General features: G+C 56.4%; 1 protein-coding gene across 1 annotated transcript in view; it reads right to left on the reverse strand.

The window, feature by feature from the left end:
- ITGA9 (integrin subunit alpha 9) overlaps window positions 1-17446 on the reverse strand; it is a gene marked incomplete at its 5' end in the record, with an annotated part of 310114 nt that overhangs the window by 56771 nt on the left and 235897 nt on the right. The window contains 4 exons of the mRNA XM_029938793.1: window positions 1873-1981; window positions 3981-4070; window positions 10731-10810; window positions 14438-14524. Of these exons, the coding sequence (XP_029794653.1) occupies window positions 1873-1981; window positions 3981-4070; window positions 10731-10810; window positions 14438-14524 (366 nt within the window). The remainder of the gene's footprint in view (window positions 1-1872; window positions 1982-3980; window positions 4071-10730; window positions 10811-14437; window positions 14525-17446) is intronic.

Genomic DNA, 17446 nt, shown 5'->3' on the forward strand with positions numbered 1-17446 from the left:
TGCCTTCAGAGAAACACGACCTAACCACATGCCCTCAGACCCACTGATCTTTCTCTCATTGTAGAGGGGGACAAGGACATCTCTGGAGCTTCAGCAGAACTCCGATTCTTTCTCGGCTTCTCTTTTAACACCTACGCCCTCTTCATTAATGGTGTGTGTCATCTGAACCCTCTGAATCATTCTCCGGATGTGTCTTTTGTTGTAAGACACCTCCAAACCTCTAAGAGCGGGTAAGTAAAGTGATTTAAGTAAAATAAAATCACTGCATCTGGTCTTTATCTGTTTGCTATCTAATTACAAAACGCAATGGAGAAAAGGAAACGAATTCTGAGGAGCAACTCAGAAACACAGAGGTCCCGTTCAGAGCAGGCGCTGTGAGGTGTAAAGAGCCGGTAAACCACATCGTTTCCTTTTCCCTGGAAACTAAGCACAGGGTGTGAAGGTAGGGGCTTCGCTGGCCAGGAGGCGCCTCTTCTCTGAGCTGGGGCCATGTGTCCTCCGTCATGGTCTCAGAGGTCTCTCACCTGGGACAGCACTTGAGAGAGAGGAAGACCACCGTCAGTGAGGGCCCACGAAAGTTTCGCTGCCTCGTTCTCTGGACCCACCCCATTATTTCTCATCCCTTCGGGCCACCTAGGAGTGGCCACGGGGAAAGAAAATAGTAATTAGTGGTCATGGCGGTCGGTGCCAGACCAGAAAGCCAGCTTCTCCGGGGGCGGAAGGGGGAGAGGCCAGAGACCGCCCTAGCAGCGGGAATGGAGGGGTGTGGGGCGCAGGTTCTACTGCGCCACAGGCACCACAGGTGAGCCAAGTTCATCTCCCTCCACTTCGTCCGCAGCTCCTGGTGGGGTGCCTGGCCACATGGGGCTGTCCAGCTGGAGCCCGGCCAGCGTTTGCCAGCTGAGGAGAACAGACTGGATGAGGCCAAGGTCCCGCTAGCTTAACAATGCAAAGATGCTCATGTTGAACGGTACTGGCCCGGGAACTGATACGTCACAGTGAGGGTCAGCTGTGGCCTGTAGGCGACATCTGCCTGCACCTGTTTTTGGCATGGCCGGCAAGCTACGGATGGTTTTACAGTCTTAAATAGTTGGGGGAAAAAAAAAAAATATATATATATATATGTGAGTAACATTTCACGACGTACGAAGATAATGCAAACCAAACCTCCGTACCCAGAACCGGAGTTCTGTCACGCACTGTGGTTGGTTGTGCACTGTAGCAGCTTCGCTGAACAGCGGCGACAAATGCTGCACGACCCACAAATCCCAAAATGCTTACGTGCTGGCCCTCTGCAGGAAATGGTTGCCCACCCTGGTCTGGAGAAAACAAGAGTTCCTTACGACGTCCACGGTCCATGCCAGGGGGCCCGCTGAAAACGGGGCGTCTACGACCGGGGAGAGCGTGAGCATGCCGCCTCCCACGGGGAGCTTGTGCGTTCCCGCCCCGCTCTGCTCCTGAATGGCCGTCCGTCCGTCCGTGGGGGGTGGGCTCCAGGCCGAGTCAGCGTGAAGGACCCCAGGAAACAGGGGAGGCGGCACATGCACGAGGCTGCCCTGCCTCCTCCTCCTCCTGTGGAGAACTCACAGGGCCCTTCGGGGCCATTCGGGCTGGGGTGCCGGCCAGAGGCCTTCTTGGGGAAAGCTGGTGTCTATCCAAGTGCTGAAAAGCAGGGGGGTCTACACAGCAGACAGGGAAGGGATTGGTTCTGCGTGGTTACAGGAAACACACACACACACCACTTGAGCCAAGTAGGCTGGGACACGTTTCTCCCAGAAAGAGCCTAGTTCTTCAGCTATTTCTCAGTAGACGACCCATCTCGTGGGCCCTTCCGTGGGCCCCAGTGACAGAGGCGGTCCCAGGGGTGGGTACCTGCAGGGTGATGTTGAGGGGCTGAAAGTGACACTCCATGTCATCCAGCTGAATGAAGTTGGACGCATCCACGGACTCGCCGTACACAAAGGATGTCGGAGACATGACTCTGAAAGACGAAAGCATTTAATCTGTCGTCACAAACCTCAGTTAAGTGACCCCTGGTCACACTTGTCCTGACGACCCAAGCCTGTGTCTCTATTTAATCTAGAACCTCGCCCCCTCCAGCATCTTCACCACACCCGTCCCTTCTGGAGTTGTTACTTCCTTGGCCCATAAATGGACACAGCCAGACTTAAGTTTTCGTAAACAGAAGGTTCTAGGTATGTCTTGCCTCGGAGTAAATCAATGAGCTACACACACAAACTTGTACTGAGATCACGTTTCTGAAGAACACAGTGCAGCGTGGAGTTCAGGGTTGTTTTTAGACAGATCAAAAAATTATACACGTTCTGTTCTATCATTTGAAAAACATTTTGTGGGTTCAGGAAGAATATGACAAGCTGTTAAGAAATAAATACAAATGAATGATATCTCTGGCTCCTACACCCCGCTCTGACAAATTCATCAAAAAACGGAAATGTCAGACTCTCCCAAACACTAGAAATTAGGCTTTACAAACGGAGTCTGTTCAATGAAAGCATTTTTCTTCAGATTTCTAACAGTGGCTACTTAAGATGTGGTTAAAAGTCAAGCTCAGTCTGTCATGATGTTGTCCACACTGTCGGTGTGAACAAAGTCTGAGAGGAAACCAAGCCCGGACTCACTTGGATGGATCCTAGATGAGATTCTAGAAGCCACTCACTCGCCCGGACACGGTAACATAAGGTTTTTGGTACCAAATCTGAACGGACAGCAGCGCATCTACTTTCAACAGTATCAAATGGCAAGAACTGACTCCTTTAAAGGAGCCGTGTTTTAGCTCCTGGAAAGATCAGAGGCGGGCTCGCGTGTGTGACTGAAGGCTTCAGCGGGGCCGTAAACGCCTGGACAGTGCGGCCTCCTGGGGTCTGACGACGGGATCGAGTACTTTCTCTTCGCTCTCCAAGGACAGGGCTTGGTTCGGGCCATGTTCTCACCAAGCCTCTGATGAGGCAAGTAAACAAATGGACGTGGTGAAAAAGAGAACAGAGGCAAATCTATGCTAACTTGCAAATCCTTTCCCCTGGTCCCTCTGGTCTGAAAAGCCTGACAAACAAGGTCAGAGGTCAGATGCCGCACGCCCGGGGCTCGGTCCAGGCGCCGGGTGGCCTGCGAGTCCTTGCGGAATGGCCCCTCTGCAATGCATTCACGTTTCCACCGCGGGCCAGGGCCGAGACCCAGCGGCACTTGGAAGTGAAAACTGAGAAACTCAGCCTCTGGAAAGCTCAGCTTGCACCTGGGGCAGGGGCTCGGCGGACCTCACTGGACACCCACTTGGCTGTGCCGATCCCTTTCTGCCATCTGGGAGTGATGTGCTCTGTTTTCTAAAGCCAGAAGCAGGGGCTCAGTTCTCGTTTTTCCTGGCCTGGGGTTGCTTAGGGTCCCCGCGGCCCGCAGCCCTGCCTTGCGATGCCAGCAACGCCGAGTGGCTGTGGACGTGCCCCTGGGCAGATGGCGGGCCCGGGAATGGTCCCTGCCTGTTCCAGACCAGCACGGACGTTAGGCAGCCGCCGCTGTCTCCGAAGGGGCTAACAGAAACACGCAAAGTGGGCGCTGTGAGGCTAATCAGAAAGGTGAGCCAGCGGGGGCTGTTGGGACAAAGCTGGCTGTCATCTCTGGCCCAGCAGCTTTCTGCTGAGATTTGAATCCCAGGCATCATGACACTCGGGAGGGGTGGGTGCTGGGAAAACACGCACATCAAGGTGTACAGAATGCCTGGAGAAATTACGGGGCTTAACCTTGTCGTCAAACTTCTTGTGTGCCCCACGGGTGGGTGGGTAGCTGGGAGCGGGGAGAAAACAGGGAGGGGGAGGGCACGAGCCAGTAGCTCAAGCCTTGCCCTGCATTTCAAAGCCGGGGAGAAGGGAACAGGCAGGGCCCCGGACGCCTGGCTCCCCACGCAGAAACCAGCCAGGCACGGTGTTCCACCACAGGGCCCTCCGTGCTCTGCTGCCCCGGCCACTCACCCGGTGATGGACGTGTCCACTTCGTGCATCAGCGGCACCGTCAGCATGAGCGTGTTGTCGTGCAGGGACTCGGAGCGCTCCACGTTGCCGCTGTGCGGGAAGGAGGGGGAAGAGCTGGTCAGTGCTCCCTACCCGGCAGCAGCGGCCTTTGCTCCGAGTTAGACCTCAATCTGTCACCCTCCAAGGGCTGACTGCACCTCCCGTGCCCCCAGTTCTGTTGCTGGTCCCTGCACAGAGCCACAGCTGTGCTGCCCCAGCCGTGACCCCCTTCCGCGTTGTGAGTGTGCACTATGCTGGGCAGGTGACCCCCGGGGGCCACAGTCAGGAGTGGAGGAGGGAGGAAGGGAAGGAACACAGAGAGGGCACATGGTCCAGGAGGTCAGTGACGCATTGGGCTTGGGCTTGCCAGCCAGGGACATCTAGGAGGCAGCATGGAACACCTCCCCCGCCCCCATCTTCCCAGGGAGGTGGGCCTTTATCCATGGGCCCTGAGACCTCCAGGCATCCAGGTGAGTGGGCTCTGGCCAGAGAGGGCCTGGGCAGAGCGGCAGGTGCCGGGAGCTGAGAGGCAGCCAGGGGAGGGCCGAGTGGTGCCGGCTGGGCCCCAGCAGGGCGTGCTTCTTGTGTGAGTGCTTGTTCCCTGAGTTGGCCGCCGGCAGGGTGAGGGCACTGCGGCCCGGAAGGGGTTTGCGGACTTCTGGGCTCTTTCTCCCCTGGGTGCCTCACCCACTGTCCACGGACAGCCGAGCCTGGGAGAGAGGCCCTGGCTGACCCGGTAGTGAAAAAGATCATGGGAGTGCCCCCTCTAGACTCCTGGCTGCAGTATGTCCACACACAGGTATCCCCGGTGGGGTGACACAGAGGAGTGTCGTGAGGTCTTTCTGGAAAGGGGAGTGCAAGGACGCGGATGCTGTTGGGTGGCCCCTTGGTGCCGGGCACAATGCAGAGCGGGATCCCACCCGGCCGAAGGGGAGCCCTAGAAGCAGGGTACTGCCTGCCTCCGGCCGGCCGGCCGGGAGCAGCGCGGACAGGACCCATGGCCAACCAGCTCAGTCTCTCAAACTTGGGCATTTCCAGTTTGGGGCTGATACCAGATTTGGGAGCTTGCAGAGAGGAGAGGCAGAAGAGGCGGGAAGGGAGGAGAGAGAAGAGCGAGCTTGCTTTCACTGTTTTGTTACATCTCCAAGATGACTGGTTCTACCACGTGGCCCGAGTGGGGCGTCCCAGCTGGAAGCCAAGTTCACCCCCCAGGGGTGGAAAGCAGTAGCCCCAAGCCCTGCTGAGGTTTGGGCACAGCCACCGGCCGTCCCCAGCCCCCAGCCCCGTTCCCTGAAGGTGTGCCCAGTTCCTGCCTGCTCCCGGCCCTGCCTCTGCCCCCATGCTTCCTCTCCCACCAGCCTGCTAAATGCAACAATACTTAAATAGCAGTCCGCACCCCCTCTCCTTTCTCCTATTGTTCTGAAACAATGGTGCTCTGTGACTCTGACCCCTGACTCCTCATCTGTCTCCTGCAGACGTGGTGACATCCATCACTCAGAGGATCAGGTACCCCCCTGGCCTCTCCTTCCCCAGGGGCGGTGAACGCCTTGGAGTCACTGCTAGAGGCCGACCAGGCTGCAGAGCGGATGGGACAGGGACGCCCTGGCCTGCACCCTCCCCACACCCAGCATCCTGCCAGGCTGAGTAATGGGTTCCGGAGGGAAGTGCCACCCCTCGCCCCGCCGTCTGTCCCGCCACCTGTGGCTGCAGCGGCTCAGGCCCAGCAGCCTCATCTGTCATCAGCTGACTGCTCCGGACGGAGCCACGTTGAAAAGCTGAAGTACAGAGGCCAGACATCAAAAGGCTTCCCGTCACTCTGCGAGCTGGTGACTTGGGGTGACCCGAGTGTTCCCATGGTCTGCAGGGCCAGGCCGCGGAGAGAGCTGGAGGACTGCTTAGCCTCAACTTTACGCCCCCTAAGTCCACAAGTGGGCAGGAGCGCTTCGAAGGGTGGTGACAGGAGGACCAACCCGATTGACATTTTAACTGTGGCTTTTGAGATACGGGGCTTTAAGGATCCTCCAGCCCCAGCAGGGGGTCAAGTGCCCAGGCGTCTCTGGGGCAGTAAGACCAGTTTTTCTCCAACATCTGGCAAGAAACGAGTGCCTGCTACATTCTGCGGCACGTCAGACATAGGATCCAGCCTCCCTAACATTCATGATTCAAATGCTAGAAGATTCTGTTTCAACTATGTAAGCCGTCGCTACCGGTGTCCCCCAATGGAAGGCAGCAGCCAATGACGAAGGCGCATGTTCTTGATTAGTGAGTTACCGGCATTTTCTTGGGTGCCCGGCACCGCATCTGGTAAGCAGCACACGCTCCATAGATGCTTGCCGAGTGGAGCTGCGCCCAGCAAGGGCCGGCGACCCCAGCAGTCCCCGGTCTGGCTGCTTGTGACAATCCTGACGAGACCCTTTCAAAAGGCCGACACCGAGATCTGAGAGATCTCATGCACACCAGCAGACGTGAACTCTGCAGGATGGACCAGGCACTTCAGAGGGCATGGCTGGAGTACGGACACGTGATTCTAACGGAGCTGTCGCTGACACCATGGATTAGGCCGGGGTGGGAGGCAGGTGGAGTTTCCTCTTTTTGACAAGGGAGGTCACTTCCATGGCATTTATTTCCTGCCCGAATGTTCCTTCCCAGGAACACGACTGCCCCAGGTGGAGAGGGCGCCCTGACGGATCTACCTCACCAGTTTTCTGCAGATCCAAGCACCAGGGGAGAAGGAGAATTTCCATGTTTGACGGGCCATTTGCCTCCCTTTATTAAATTCACCACTTGTGCTCTGTGGGCCAACTGTTGCACACGGCACTTCTGCCTCGAAACCCTTCTGCCTATGGAACGGAGCGCAGACGTTTGGAGCTCCTGTGCCTCCCACAGTCCAGCTGCTCTCGTCTGTGGGACCATCTTCCCCAGCCTTCGCCAGAGAGCGCTCACGGATCCCGGGCCCCCGCCGTGCCCACCCGCACGGGCGTCTGACTCTCCACACTGTGCCTCTGTGTCCTCAGCCCAAAAACACGCTCCTCTGGCAGATGTCAACCCCAGGAAACCTTCTGGGTCCTAGCAATGGGAACAAGTCCATCTTCTCTAGGTTTTTTTTATGTATTTCTAGATCACAGGCATATTTTATGTGAACGTCAATGATATGATCTTCACATTTCTATTAGATCGCAGTCATGTTTTATGCGAATGCGAATTACGTGATCTTCAAATGGTATGCGTAAGAAATAGCCAAGTCTCACACAATTTCAAGGCTAGCAAGACTAGCCAATCGCCATCTGTCCTGAAGGGCCAGTACCCCAGGGCACGGACCCCCTGCCGGGCAAGGAGGCGGTGCAGGACTTCTGGGCTAGCCGGGCTAGACTTTAACAATCACTGCTGTTAGCAAGGACCTGTTTTTTACAAGTGCTCATTGTTTGCTCAGCAAGTCCGACCAGGGCTGAATAAACATTGTGATGTGCTGCGCTCTTACTGGGAGAGAGAAGATTCTCAAAAATACAGGTGATAATGATAAAAAAAAAAATACAGAAAGCAGCACTGCAGCCAATATACGCGACTTGTGGCCGTGGATGGAGGGCTCTGAAAACGTGTGGCTCTGGCATCCAGTCCTCCTCAGGGGAAAGCGAATCCGAACGCTGTGAGCTTTAAACAACACGGAGCCCGAGGGAGGCCTCGAATGCAAAGGGCAGCGGTCCACAGCTCGGGGATGGACTGCTGGTCTGACCTGCTGGGGACCCGCCTGAGCTCCCCAAACGCCCAGCGGCCAGAGAGGGAGGGGGTACCTGAGGGCAAAGCCATTAGTGAGGGGCCAGCACTAGCCTGCAGAGAATTGAAAGATTCAGGGCTTGGGAAGAGTCTCAGTCTGAGATTCTGGGGAAGTGGTGTTTCTGTGAAAATTCAAGGTTCCATCGGGGGTGAGTATGATAGGGTGCTCGCTCAGACGCACGTTTTGGCTGGGGTGGAAAAGATGCCAAGATTCAGAGGAAAGCACCAGACCAGGCTTCACGCCGGTGGGGGGCAAAAATCCAAGCTGAGACGCCAAGGATGTCGCAGCAGAGAAAGGAGGATTTCTGGAGAAACAGCTGTTGGAGAGAGGGGCTTGCGGTGGGGGGGTGTCCGCCCTTGACGGCTTTGGGGCCCCTCGGTCAGCACCATCTGGGGTCGCGGGCGTCCCGGACGCAGGGGAAGGTGAGGAGAGTGGACGTGACGGGTCCAGAGGCCGTCAGGGCAGAGGCCACTGAGTGGGAATACACTTGAGAGCCAGTACGGGGTTCACCTTGGGTGCTGTCCCCCAGGGCACGGCGAAAGCCATCACTTTAATCAAGTTTTGACTATTTCGGGGGACACCTTCATTATAGGCTTGTGAATTTGCTGTGAGGCTTGAAGTGACAGAGGCCTGAGGCCCGAGACGGCACAGGACTGTCCCGGACCCTCCTGGGGCCACAGCAAGTTCAAGAATTGTTCGGAAGTCAAGAGTAGTAAAGGTGATTAAGGGCAACAGAGGTGCTGATGGTTATCAGGGCTCAAGCAGCCCCTCCAATGAGGGGAACTGACAGGTGCCCGCAGTAATACGGCTGGGTAGTGCAGCCAGACCCATTGGTTGGACGAAAAGGCTAACAGTCTCCGCGACCACGAGGCTGGGGATACAGGGAGAGGCGTTCCTCGAGGGCGGAAGAGGGCTAACGGCGCTTCTGTTTTGTATCGGAGCCCAGTGACTGCAGTAGCGGCTCACAGGGGAGCAGCCCCTCCTAGGTTCATCCCTGGGACCCTCTCAGGGCAGGGAAAGCACCAACCGCCCCGAGCGGGCTTAAAGAGAGCACAGGACAAGAAGAAGATGCTTTAGGATCGCCACGACTACTCCGTGCTTGCTGGATGAGTCCCACCGACGTGCCGTAGCCATTTGCTCATTATCTGTCCCCCCGAGAGGAGGGACTGTGCCCATGTCTCACACAGCGCCTGGCTTGTGGAGGTGCTCGGACACCTGCAGACTGCAGGAGCGAAGCGTGCGTGCCCTCCGCTAGCTCCTCTCCCCTCCCCTGCAGGAGGCTGCGTGTCTGCCTCCGCCCCTAGCAGGAGCCTCTGCCTCACTTACCCAGAACCCTCTCAGCCCCAGCCTGGCCCTGCCCCACGGCAGCCGCCGGACACGGTGTGTGGGGTGGGCAGATGGTCCACAGCAGGACTCCTTGCTCTGCTGGGGGCCGGAGACATGGCGGAGGCGGGGCCTCTACCCCCCCACCCCCACCCCGTGCAGCACGGCACCCCATGGGGCTCATCTGAAGAGCCTGGGAAATGTCATTCTCTAGAATTCGGAACGTAGATGAGGGGCTCCTTCTCAGCTCCTGTGGGCAGTCTCCTCAAGGAAGGCTTGGGTGGAACATGGTCAAAGGTGACCATGCAGGAGGGGGCGGGACGGGCTTTAGTTTCACAGAGCTGAGCCCGCTGCCTCACTCTGCCCCCTAGGTTGTGCGGGTCTTCCGGGCCGAACCCCGGGCTCCACTGAGCACCTTTCCCTGGCCGACTCAGCTCCTGCCTGCTCACTCGGTGTCTGGCCTTCCGTTTTCCTGGCCTCTGTTAGTTGTGCAAGTTCCTCGTTTTGTTTTCTCATCTTTTTCAGCGGTTGTTGCCTGACCTTGGCCTTCAGGGCATGTGGTTCGGATCTCAGGACCACCTCCAGGACGGAAACAGGATTTGTGCAATGAACACCTGTTTGGAGGTGAAGGCAACTACAGATGGACATGCCAACCGGACGTCACACCTGACCCTTGGCCGGACTGGGGACCGGTGGGAGGTGGTAACAAGCCACTGGGACGCCGGCACACTGGAGCCCGGGCAGCTGGATTTGCTGACTCTCTGTGGTTATTTAGAGAAAGGCCTCCTCCTTGGGACCTGCATGCCGCGGCCCCTCTGGGAAGGGGCATGTCTCCTGCAACTTACTTTCAGGTGCTTAAGGAAAAAAAATACACAAGTGTGGATGCGGGGCAATGACAGGCAAAGGCATGTGGGAGTTCCTTGAATTACACCTTGCAGCATTTTCGCTAAGTTAAAAAATCATTTCCAAAATAAGAAAATTCAAATCACAAAGGGAGCCTTGGGTATCCACCCCACAGCTCAATCAATGCTTGTTTTTTCCTACTCGCCCGCCTCAACACCCCTCCTTCCCTCCTGCCGAGGCCACCCTTGTGGACCTGTGGACCTCAAGGCCCGCTCAGGCTGCGGACACGCTGGAGGAGGAGGGGCGGGAGCACTCTGCTGAGGGGAGGAGCCACCCCGCGCTGACTATCCGCCCACAAGTTTTCAGGGATCAGCCCTCTCTTGAGGAGTAGGTCATGAGGCCTCTGAGGACAGGTGTGGCCAGGCCCTCAGCGCTTTCCCCTGCAGTAAGGAATGCAGTGGCAGGCTCATGAGACGCAGCGGACTCTGACAGTTTGCGAGCTCACCTCTCCTGGTCTGTCTGTCCCTGGCTGTGAAAGTCATCACCACCGACGGGATGACCCCAGAGAGTCTGAGCTCAGTCTGGCCCGGCAGCTGCGCAGGCAGGACTAGACAAGCACCAGCCCCGAGAGGTCTGGCCCCACGCTGCGGTCTGGGGCTGATCATGGTTTCCCCTCCTCCGCCTCCTGAGCGCCATCAAAGCACGACCAGGGCAGGTCCTGTCCTTGCCCCATAAACCTTTTATCTTGGAAGAGAAAAATGAAACCAGATTACCTCTGAGCAGTGACGATGAAGCTAAGAACTTCCTCTTCCCCAGACAGGTGGCTGGTGTCAAAGATCATGCTGAAGTCATACTAGGGGAGGAGAGGGGGACATCTGGGTCAGCAAGCATTCTGAACTTAGGCGCTACTGTCTTCTCAGGGTCATGAGCTCCGGAAGCTCCTTTGCATGACAAGCTTTATTTTGTGCGTGTGTCTTTCTGATTCCAAGGTTGGACGTGCAGCTTTGGCGACAAAACCAAGCCCGGGGTGTGCTGTGGGGAGAGGCACGTTGTCCTTTTCAGCAGCTCAGGCTCCCCAGGCCTGCATGCCTGTCCCTTAAGCCAGGCGCCTTTCTAAATACCTCTCACCATCTTCTCGAAGTTTGCAATGTCTGCATATCATGTCACCTGTGTCATTTACTGGGTACTTTCACTGCCTTACTCTTTTTGTTTAAAGACTATTTCCTTAATTTTTTTGGACAGAGAGTGGTGGGGGAGGGACAGAGAGAGAGAGAGAGAGAGAGAGAGAGAGAGAGAGAGAGAGAGTCCCAAGCAGGCGCCATGCTGTTAGTAAGGAGCCCAACGCAGGGGTTGGTATCACGCCCTGAGCCGAAATTGAGAGGCGGATGCTTAACTGACTGAGCCCCCAGGGGCTCCTAAGGCTACTTTAGAAGGAAAATCTCTGTCACGACCACAGATGGGAATCGGGGTCACTTGCCACTAAGAGAAGACTGTCATAAAAATAAATGAAAACAAGCATTCTGTCGCCAGCTGAAGGCTCTGAGCCTAAGGCCCACCCCGTGCTGGTAAGAGGGAGACGAACAGGTGAGCGGAAGGCCCTGCTGGGGACGTCCTCCTGCACGTGACTAGGGAGAGAGGTGCTGACCAGGTGGCGACCGCCTCACGGTCAGAGTCAGTGTCGTGAGCGCAATGTTCCTGTTTTGCCTAAAATGATCCCAGGAGCCGCCGCCATCCTCTCAGGTACCCCGGTGGTGAGCGCCCTGGGACCTGGGAAGGCTGCCGGGAGCAAATGGCCTTCACCGCGTGCACACTGGGCGTTTGTGGGAAGGTGGGAGGGACCTCTGGGGAAGGCTCATGGTGCCAGGCTCTACCACAAACTATGTCATCTTGACCAAGACATTCAATCTCTTTGCATTTCAACAAAAAGAAGAGGTTGGACAAAATAATTTCTTTAATCTTTATTTTTGAGAGACAGAGAGAGAGAGAGAGAGAGCACACAGGCAGGGGAGGGGCAGAGAGAGAAGGAGACACAGGATCCGAAGCAGGCCCTAGGCTCTGAGCTGTCAGCACAGAGCCCGATGTGGGGCTCGAACTCATGGACCACGAGATGATGACTTAAGCTGAAGTTGGATGCTTCACTGACTGAGCCGCCCCAGCAACCCTGGACAAAACGGTTCTTAAGTTCCGTCAAGCTCTGAGAGTCTATGATTACTTAGGATCGAAGTATTCGGGTCCCTTTATGACTCATGCAAGGCACTGGTCTAACTTTGCAACACGACTCCACTGCACAGAAGGCCACCGGGGAGTAACGGACACTGGACCGTCAAATCCAGGGCACACTGGACATCCCTCTTTAGACAAAAATTTCTGCCGCAGCAGGGGCTGTCCGTTTCCAGAGAGGGGGGCAAGGGGACAGGACGGGCAGCAGAGCTGGAGGCCACGGAGGAGGGGAAAGTCAAGGGTCTTACCCCAGCACAGAGTCAGAACTGGCGGAAGATCGGGATTCACCACACTAAAGACCCAGGTGAGGTGAGAAGCCCAAACCTGAGCCGGGGGCCTGGGAGAACGGAGGGCCAGCGCCGGGGCAGCCTGGACATGGGAGACAGAGACCCACGGCCTAAGAGTGAGCTGCCCGGTGGGTCACGAGGCTCCGCGGGAGCCTGCAGCCGGCTGGCCACGGGATCTCAGGCACTGGGAGGGCCTGCCGGCATGGAGACAGGCAGTTCCTGTCCCCGCCTTCTCCAGGGACTCACCCCCGGGCCTCCTGTCTCCAGGTTAGGGTCCCTACGGTTTAAACCTCTGTATGTGGGAGGAAGGCAGCGGCATTACCAAGCTGGGAAACAATCCAACTTTCCAACGCTCGCACTTCTGCTGGTTCCCACGACTATTCTGAGAGTTAATGAGTCCTGACAAAATTACTGCTTCCGAGTTCAGTGCGGCTTTGTTCTCACCGTGTGCATGTTCAGGGCCGCCCCCCTTTACGGTGGGCGATCCTGGACCCGCACGTGGAAGCGATACCAGCCTCCCTTTACAATCGTCTTTCAAACTAGCAAGACACGCCTGGGTTCGAGTCGGGACACGGGCCGGATTTTATCCTGAAATGGCAACGGTCACGGCTTTTCAACTGAGCCTATTTTCTGTTGCTGGAAAGACTTTGGTTAAATGTGTGTGTGGCGGTGCTGTGGATGCATCCACGGGGCAGTCGTGGCCAGGGTTCGAGTCTTGCTCCGCCTCCTCGCCCTACCCGGAGTCTACCGGGACGTGGCTGGGGTTCGGCCCGCCATTTGTAACCCTTTTTCTAAGGGCAGTCACCACGTCCCTTCTCCGGGTAAGAATGAGGACAGAGGGAGGAAGAACAGGAAACGGGTTAGAAATCACGGATGTAAGAGCCACGACGGTTTGGAGCAGGCCCGTTCGGTGAGACTGGAGGGTGAGCGGGATTTGCTAGGAACAAAGCAACTCTTCTTACTCATTTGTTCTGCAAGACAGTAGCTGCTGGGGCCAAAATGCTTTTGAGATTAAAACAATTTGATTCTGTGACACAGGCGGGGGGAGGGGGCTGCATTTTCACTCTTTTGTAAGGGGGATGTTTGGCAAAGGAATACGAAATTTCCTTAAATCGTAGCAGGCAAGATAGCTTCCATTTCAAAAGGCAGACTTGATCTTTTAGATTCTAGTTTTGGTTCCAAAAATGACATCTTCTATGCATCTCTGCATATTCTTATCATGCTGGCATATGCCAGAATGTTCCATGAATGTTTGGAAATACTGGACCATGACCACATTATTGTTTGAGCTCGGAAAATTTGGGTCCTTATAAACACCAAAGTGACTCTAATTTCTTTTACTTCAAAAATAAACTGCAATGCTATTATTTATGTTTTAAGAATTTTATGGGCACCTGCGGCTCAGTCAGTTAAGCGTCCGACTTCAGCTCAGGTCCTGATCTCATAGTTCGTGGGTTCGAGCCCCGCGTTGGGCTCTGTGCTGACAGCTCAGAGCCTGGAGCCTGCTCAGATTCTGTGTCTCCCTCTCTCGCTGGCCCTCCCCCCTCTCAAAATAAATACTTAAAAAAAATGAATTTTAAGGGACTCTTCAGAAAATTTTGAGTGCCCAGGGGAGTGACAGTCAGAACTGCAGGTCACTAGCCCAGACCACATTTCTATGGTGTCACTCTCACAGTGGCACGGAATGTTCCAGAGAAAGATTTTCAAGGCCAACCAGACAGTGCTTGCCAAAGTACCAAGGTCATGGCGCGTCTCTCACATCTGCAGTATGTCGTGTGCATCAAAGAAGAGAGGCGGGTGCCCAGGGCCCCTGCGGCGTGCACCTGGAGCAGGCTGCCGGGAGTCTGGTGGGGCCACCGCCCGAGGCAGGGCTGTGGCGGGAGACTGAGGGTGGGGGGTGCGCTGACAGGGCAGGGGACCAGTGACAGGCTGGGGGCCTCCTGCGAAGGGAGTGCCCCGGATGTGCCCCTTACCTTGGACTTGGACCTCATGAAAGGAAATCCCACACTGCACTTGAGGAAGTCTGATTCCAGCAGTTCACAGGAAATGCCCATGTCCTCCTGAAAAAGAAAAAGCATCAGTGGATGGGCTGCTGTGTGCACAGACGTGTGGACGTGGCCTCTGAGAGGCGGATGGAGACCTGAGCAAACCCAGGCCTTCTTGGGGGCGGCTCCCAGGCACCAGGCCCAGGCCCCAGGCCTCCCCCGGCGGCCCGGCCTGCCCACAGGCTCCCGGGAAGGGACTCAGGTGCACAGGACATTCTTAGCTAATGTTTCCGTGCTCTCCTGGTGACCTGGACCAGGTCGCCTCCAAAGGTTTGGAGTGAAGATGGCCGAGTCGTCTTTCTGGACACCTTCTCTTAAGCCCACACTCTAATCCTGCCTTCGGAGACCTTGCCAGTTTTGGAAAGACCAACTCTAAGGACAATACACACCAAGGGGGTGTGTGAGGGCCGAGCGGGTCCCCTGCCAGTCTTCCCTGGCACTAGGGTGGCGGGGGTTTCCTCGTGTAGCCCACCGGGGCTGGACTCTCCCCAGGATGGCATGTGTGAACACCAGGAGGGGGTTGTGGGGAGCTGCTGTCTCTCCATGTGGACACACGTCCATGACACACGGAGGCCAGGAGGCTCTCGTAACCCACAGGCTCCAGCTTCCTGAAGCCAAATCAAGACTTCTGAGGGGACACACACGCTGCAGCGTTTGGAGAAGGAAAAGGCACGGAACTAACACTTGCTGTGTATCTAGAAGCCAGGACACCGAGGTTCAGGGTGTTCGGTGCCTTCCCCACGCGGGCCGATCTCGGTGCAGTCTGAAGCCTATCTCCCTCTCCACTGCACAGCTCTGATTCCCTCCAGGGAATGGGCATACGCATTACTATTCTACAAACACCCTTTACCTGGCTTCATTCCCACACCTCTTTTTCAGTTGCTCCCCCATCAGGAATGCTCTTCCTCATCCTGCCTCCAAGGCTCACTTTGTGTGTCTTGGCCCAGGCACTCGTGGGGGCTGGGTTCACACCACAGTATGGAAATAGCCCAGGGTTCAGAACGGACCCGGAGCGTCTGCTGGGCGGCTGAGTCAGCACCTCACCTGCTGCATTCAGTGCGAAGGGCATGGGTCTGAAAGATGTCGGCCCTTGGCCTTGAAGAGCTTAGACAGAAGAGACCTCCCGGCAGAGAAAGAGGCGTTTACATGTCAGAGTGACGGGCTGGCTGCTCTTGGAGCCGGCAGGCATGTGCTGGCAGTTTCATTAAGGAGACTGGAGAATAAGTTCTCAAATGCTGTCTCAAGACCTGCATGTCCTCAAGATTGGTCCTAATGATTCCCTGCGGCCGCTCTGTCACCGTCCCCTTCCTCACACTCCTCCCTGCAGACGCAGAGTCCCCATAGGTCCATGGAGAAGCTCCTCGAAATCCCAGCGAATCGGCTTGTGGGCATGAGAGGCAGCGAGCCCGAGCCTGGGGGAGGCTGCCTCTCAGCTTCCCTGCCACGGCTCCGTGCACGGCTGTCCCGGGTGTAAGGGTCTCGAGAGGGTCCCAGCATGGATATAAACCGCACCATTATTCAACCTAGTTCCAAACTCCCTCTGGGAAGTTCCATGCCCACTGGGAATTCCTTTCAAGGCAGGAAAGAGGTTTGCCTGCCTTCCTTCCTTCCTACTTGCCTTCCCTCTCCCTTCCTTCCTCTCCCTCCCTCCCTCCCTTCCCTTTCCTTCTCCCTCCCTTCCTTCCTTTCAACTTGAGAGAGTGAGAGAAAGTAAGAGAGCACATACGTGCGGGCGGGAGGGCGTGCGGGTGTGCGTGGGAGGGGCAGGGAGACGGGGAGCGAATCCCAAGCAGGCTCCGTGAGGTCAGCACAGAGCCTGACGACGTGGCCCTCAATCCCACGAACCGAGAGATCATGACCTGAGCCGAAAGCAAGAGTTGGATGCTTAACCGACTGAGGCCCCAGGTGCCCCCAGGGGAGAGGTTTTCAAATCAGGTCAAAGGTCTGTTCGTGAAATACAGATTGACTGCTCTGAAGACTTTCTGGTTTTTGCGTGGGTGAGAACACATGGCTGTGGCTTCCAGACCTTTCTCTGGAACTTGAGAGGCCCTTGGTTTACTTGGCTTTGCCTTAAAATTGCTTTTGACTGATTATTCAAGAGCTGCTCAATTTACTTCTTTCTGTTAATTCCGAAATGCTGGAACGTAACAGCCAAAAGCCAGCATTTATCGCCTTGGTCTAAGTCTCTGTGCCTCAGTCTACTAGAGATTACAAAATTCTGGGTGGAGCCTGGTGGGGCTAGCAGGGAGAGCGAGAACCGCAGGCCTCTGGAGGATTGAGAGCACTCGGTGTAGGATTCGTGACTCACGTGCTCCTGGTGGCGTTACAGGAAGGCTGTCACATGTCCCCCTTCAGCTGCCTGTCGGCACCCAGAGGGCCCCCCTGGGGTCACGGATCGCCCTGCCCCACTCTCCTAGGACAGCCGGGAAGTTCGCAAACACTTGTGTGGCTGCTGTGGGTGCTTGCCCTAGAGCCCCTTTACCACACGGGTCCAATCAGCCCCCCCGGCTGAACGGGAGCCGCCTCGCCTGCGGGCTACCCCACCCCGCCCACAAGGGTCCTGCGTGCACAAGGCGTCCCTCTGCCTCCAGGGGAGACCAGCTCCCGTGTGCCACTTGCTGGGGTAAAGCAGCCCCTGCTGATGGCACATGTTTGGTTCCTTCCTCCGCCCCATTCTGCTCCAGTCCCTCACTTCTGTCCAGAGCATTTCCCTGATAACCTGCTGGTGCAGAAGTCCCTTCTCGGGCTCGGCTTCTGGTGAACTTGACCTCACACAATCCTCTCTAGAGCTGCGGCTCCCAGCACTGGAGAGCACGGGGCTTGTTCTCAGGCGAGGAAAGGGAACACGCACGTGCTCATCAGTCTTGTTTCAATCACGCCAACCAAGAGAAAGCGTCCCTGACTGCACATCATAAAACCTGTTGAGCCCCGCCCATC

Source organism: Suricata suricatta, chromosome 5 (assembly GCF_006229205.1).
Source record: "Suricata suricatta isolate VVHF042 chromosome 5, meerkat_22Aug2017_6uvM2_HiC, whole genome shotgun sequence".
Classification (NCBI taxonomy): Eukaryota; Metazoa; Chordata; class Mammalia; order Carnivora; family Herpestidae; genus Suricata; species Suricata suricatta.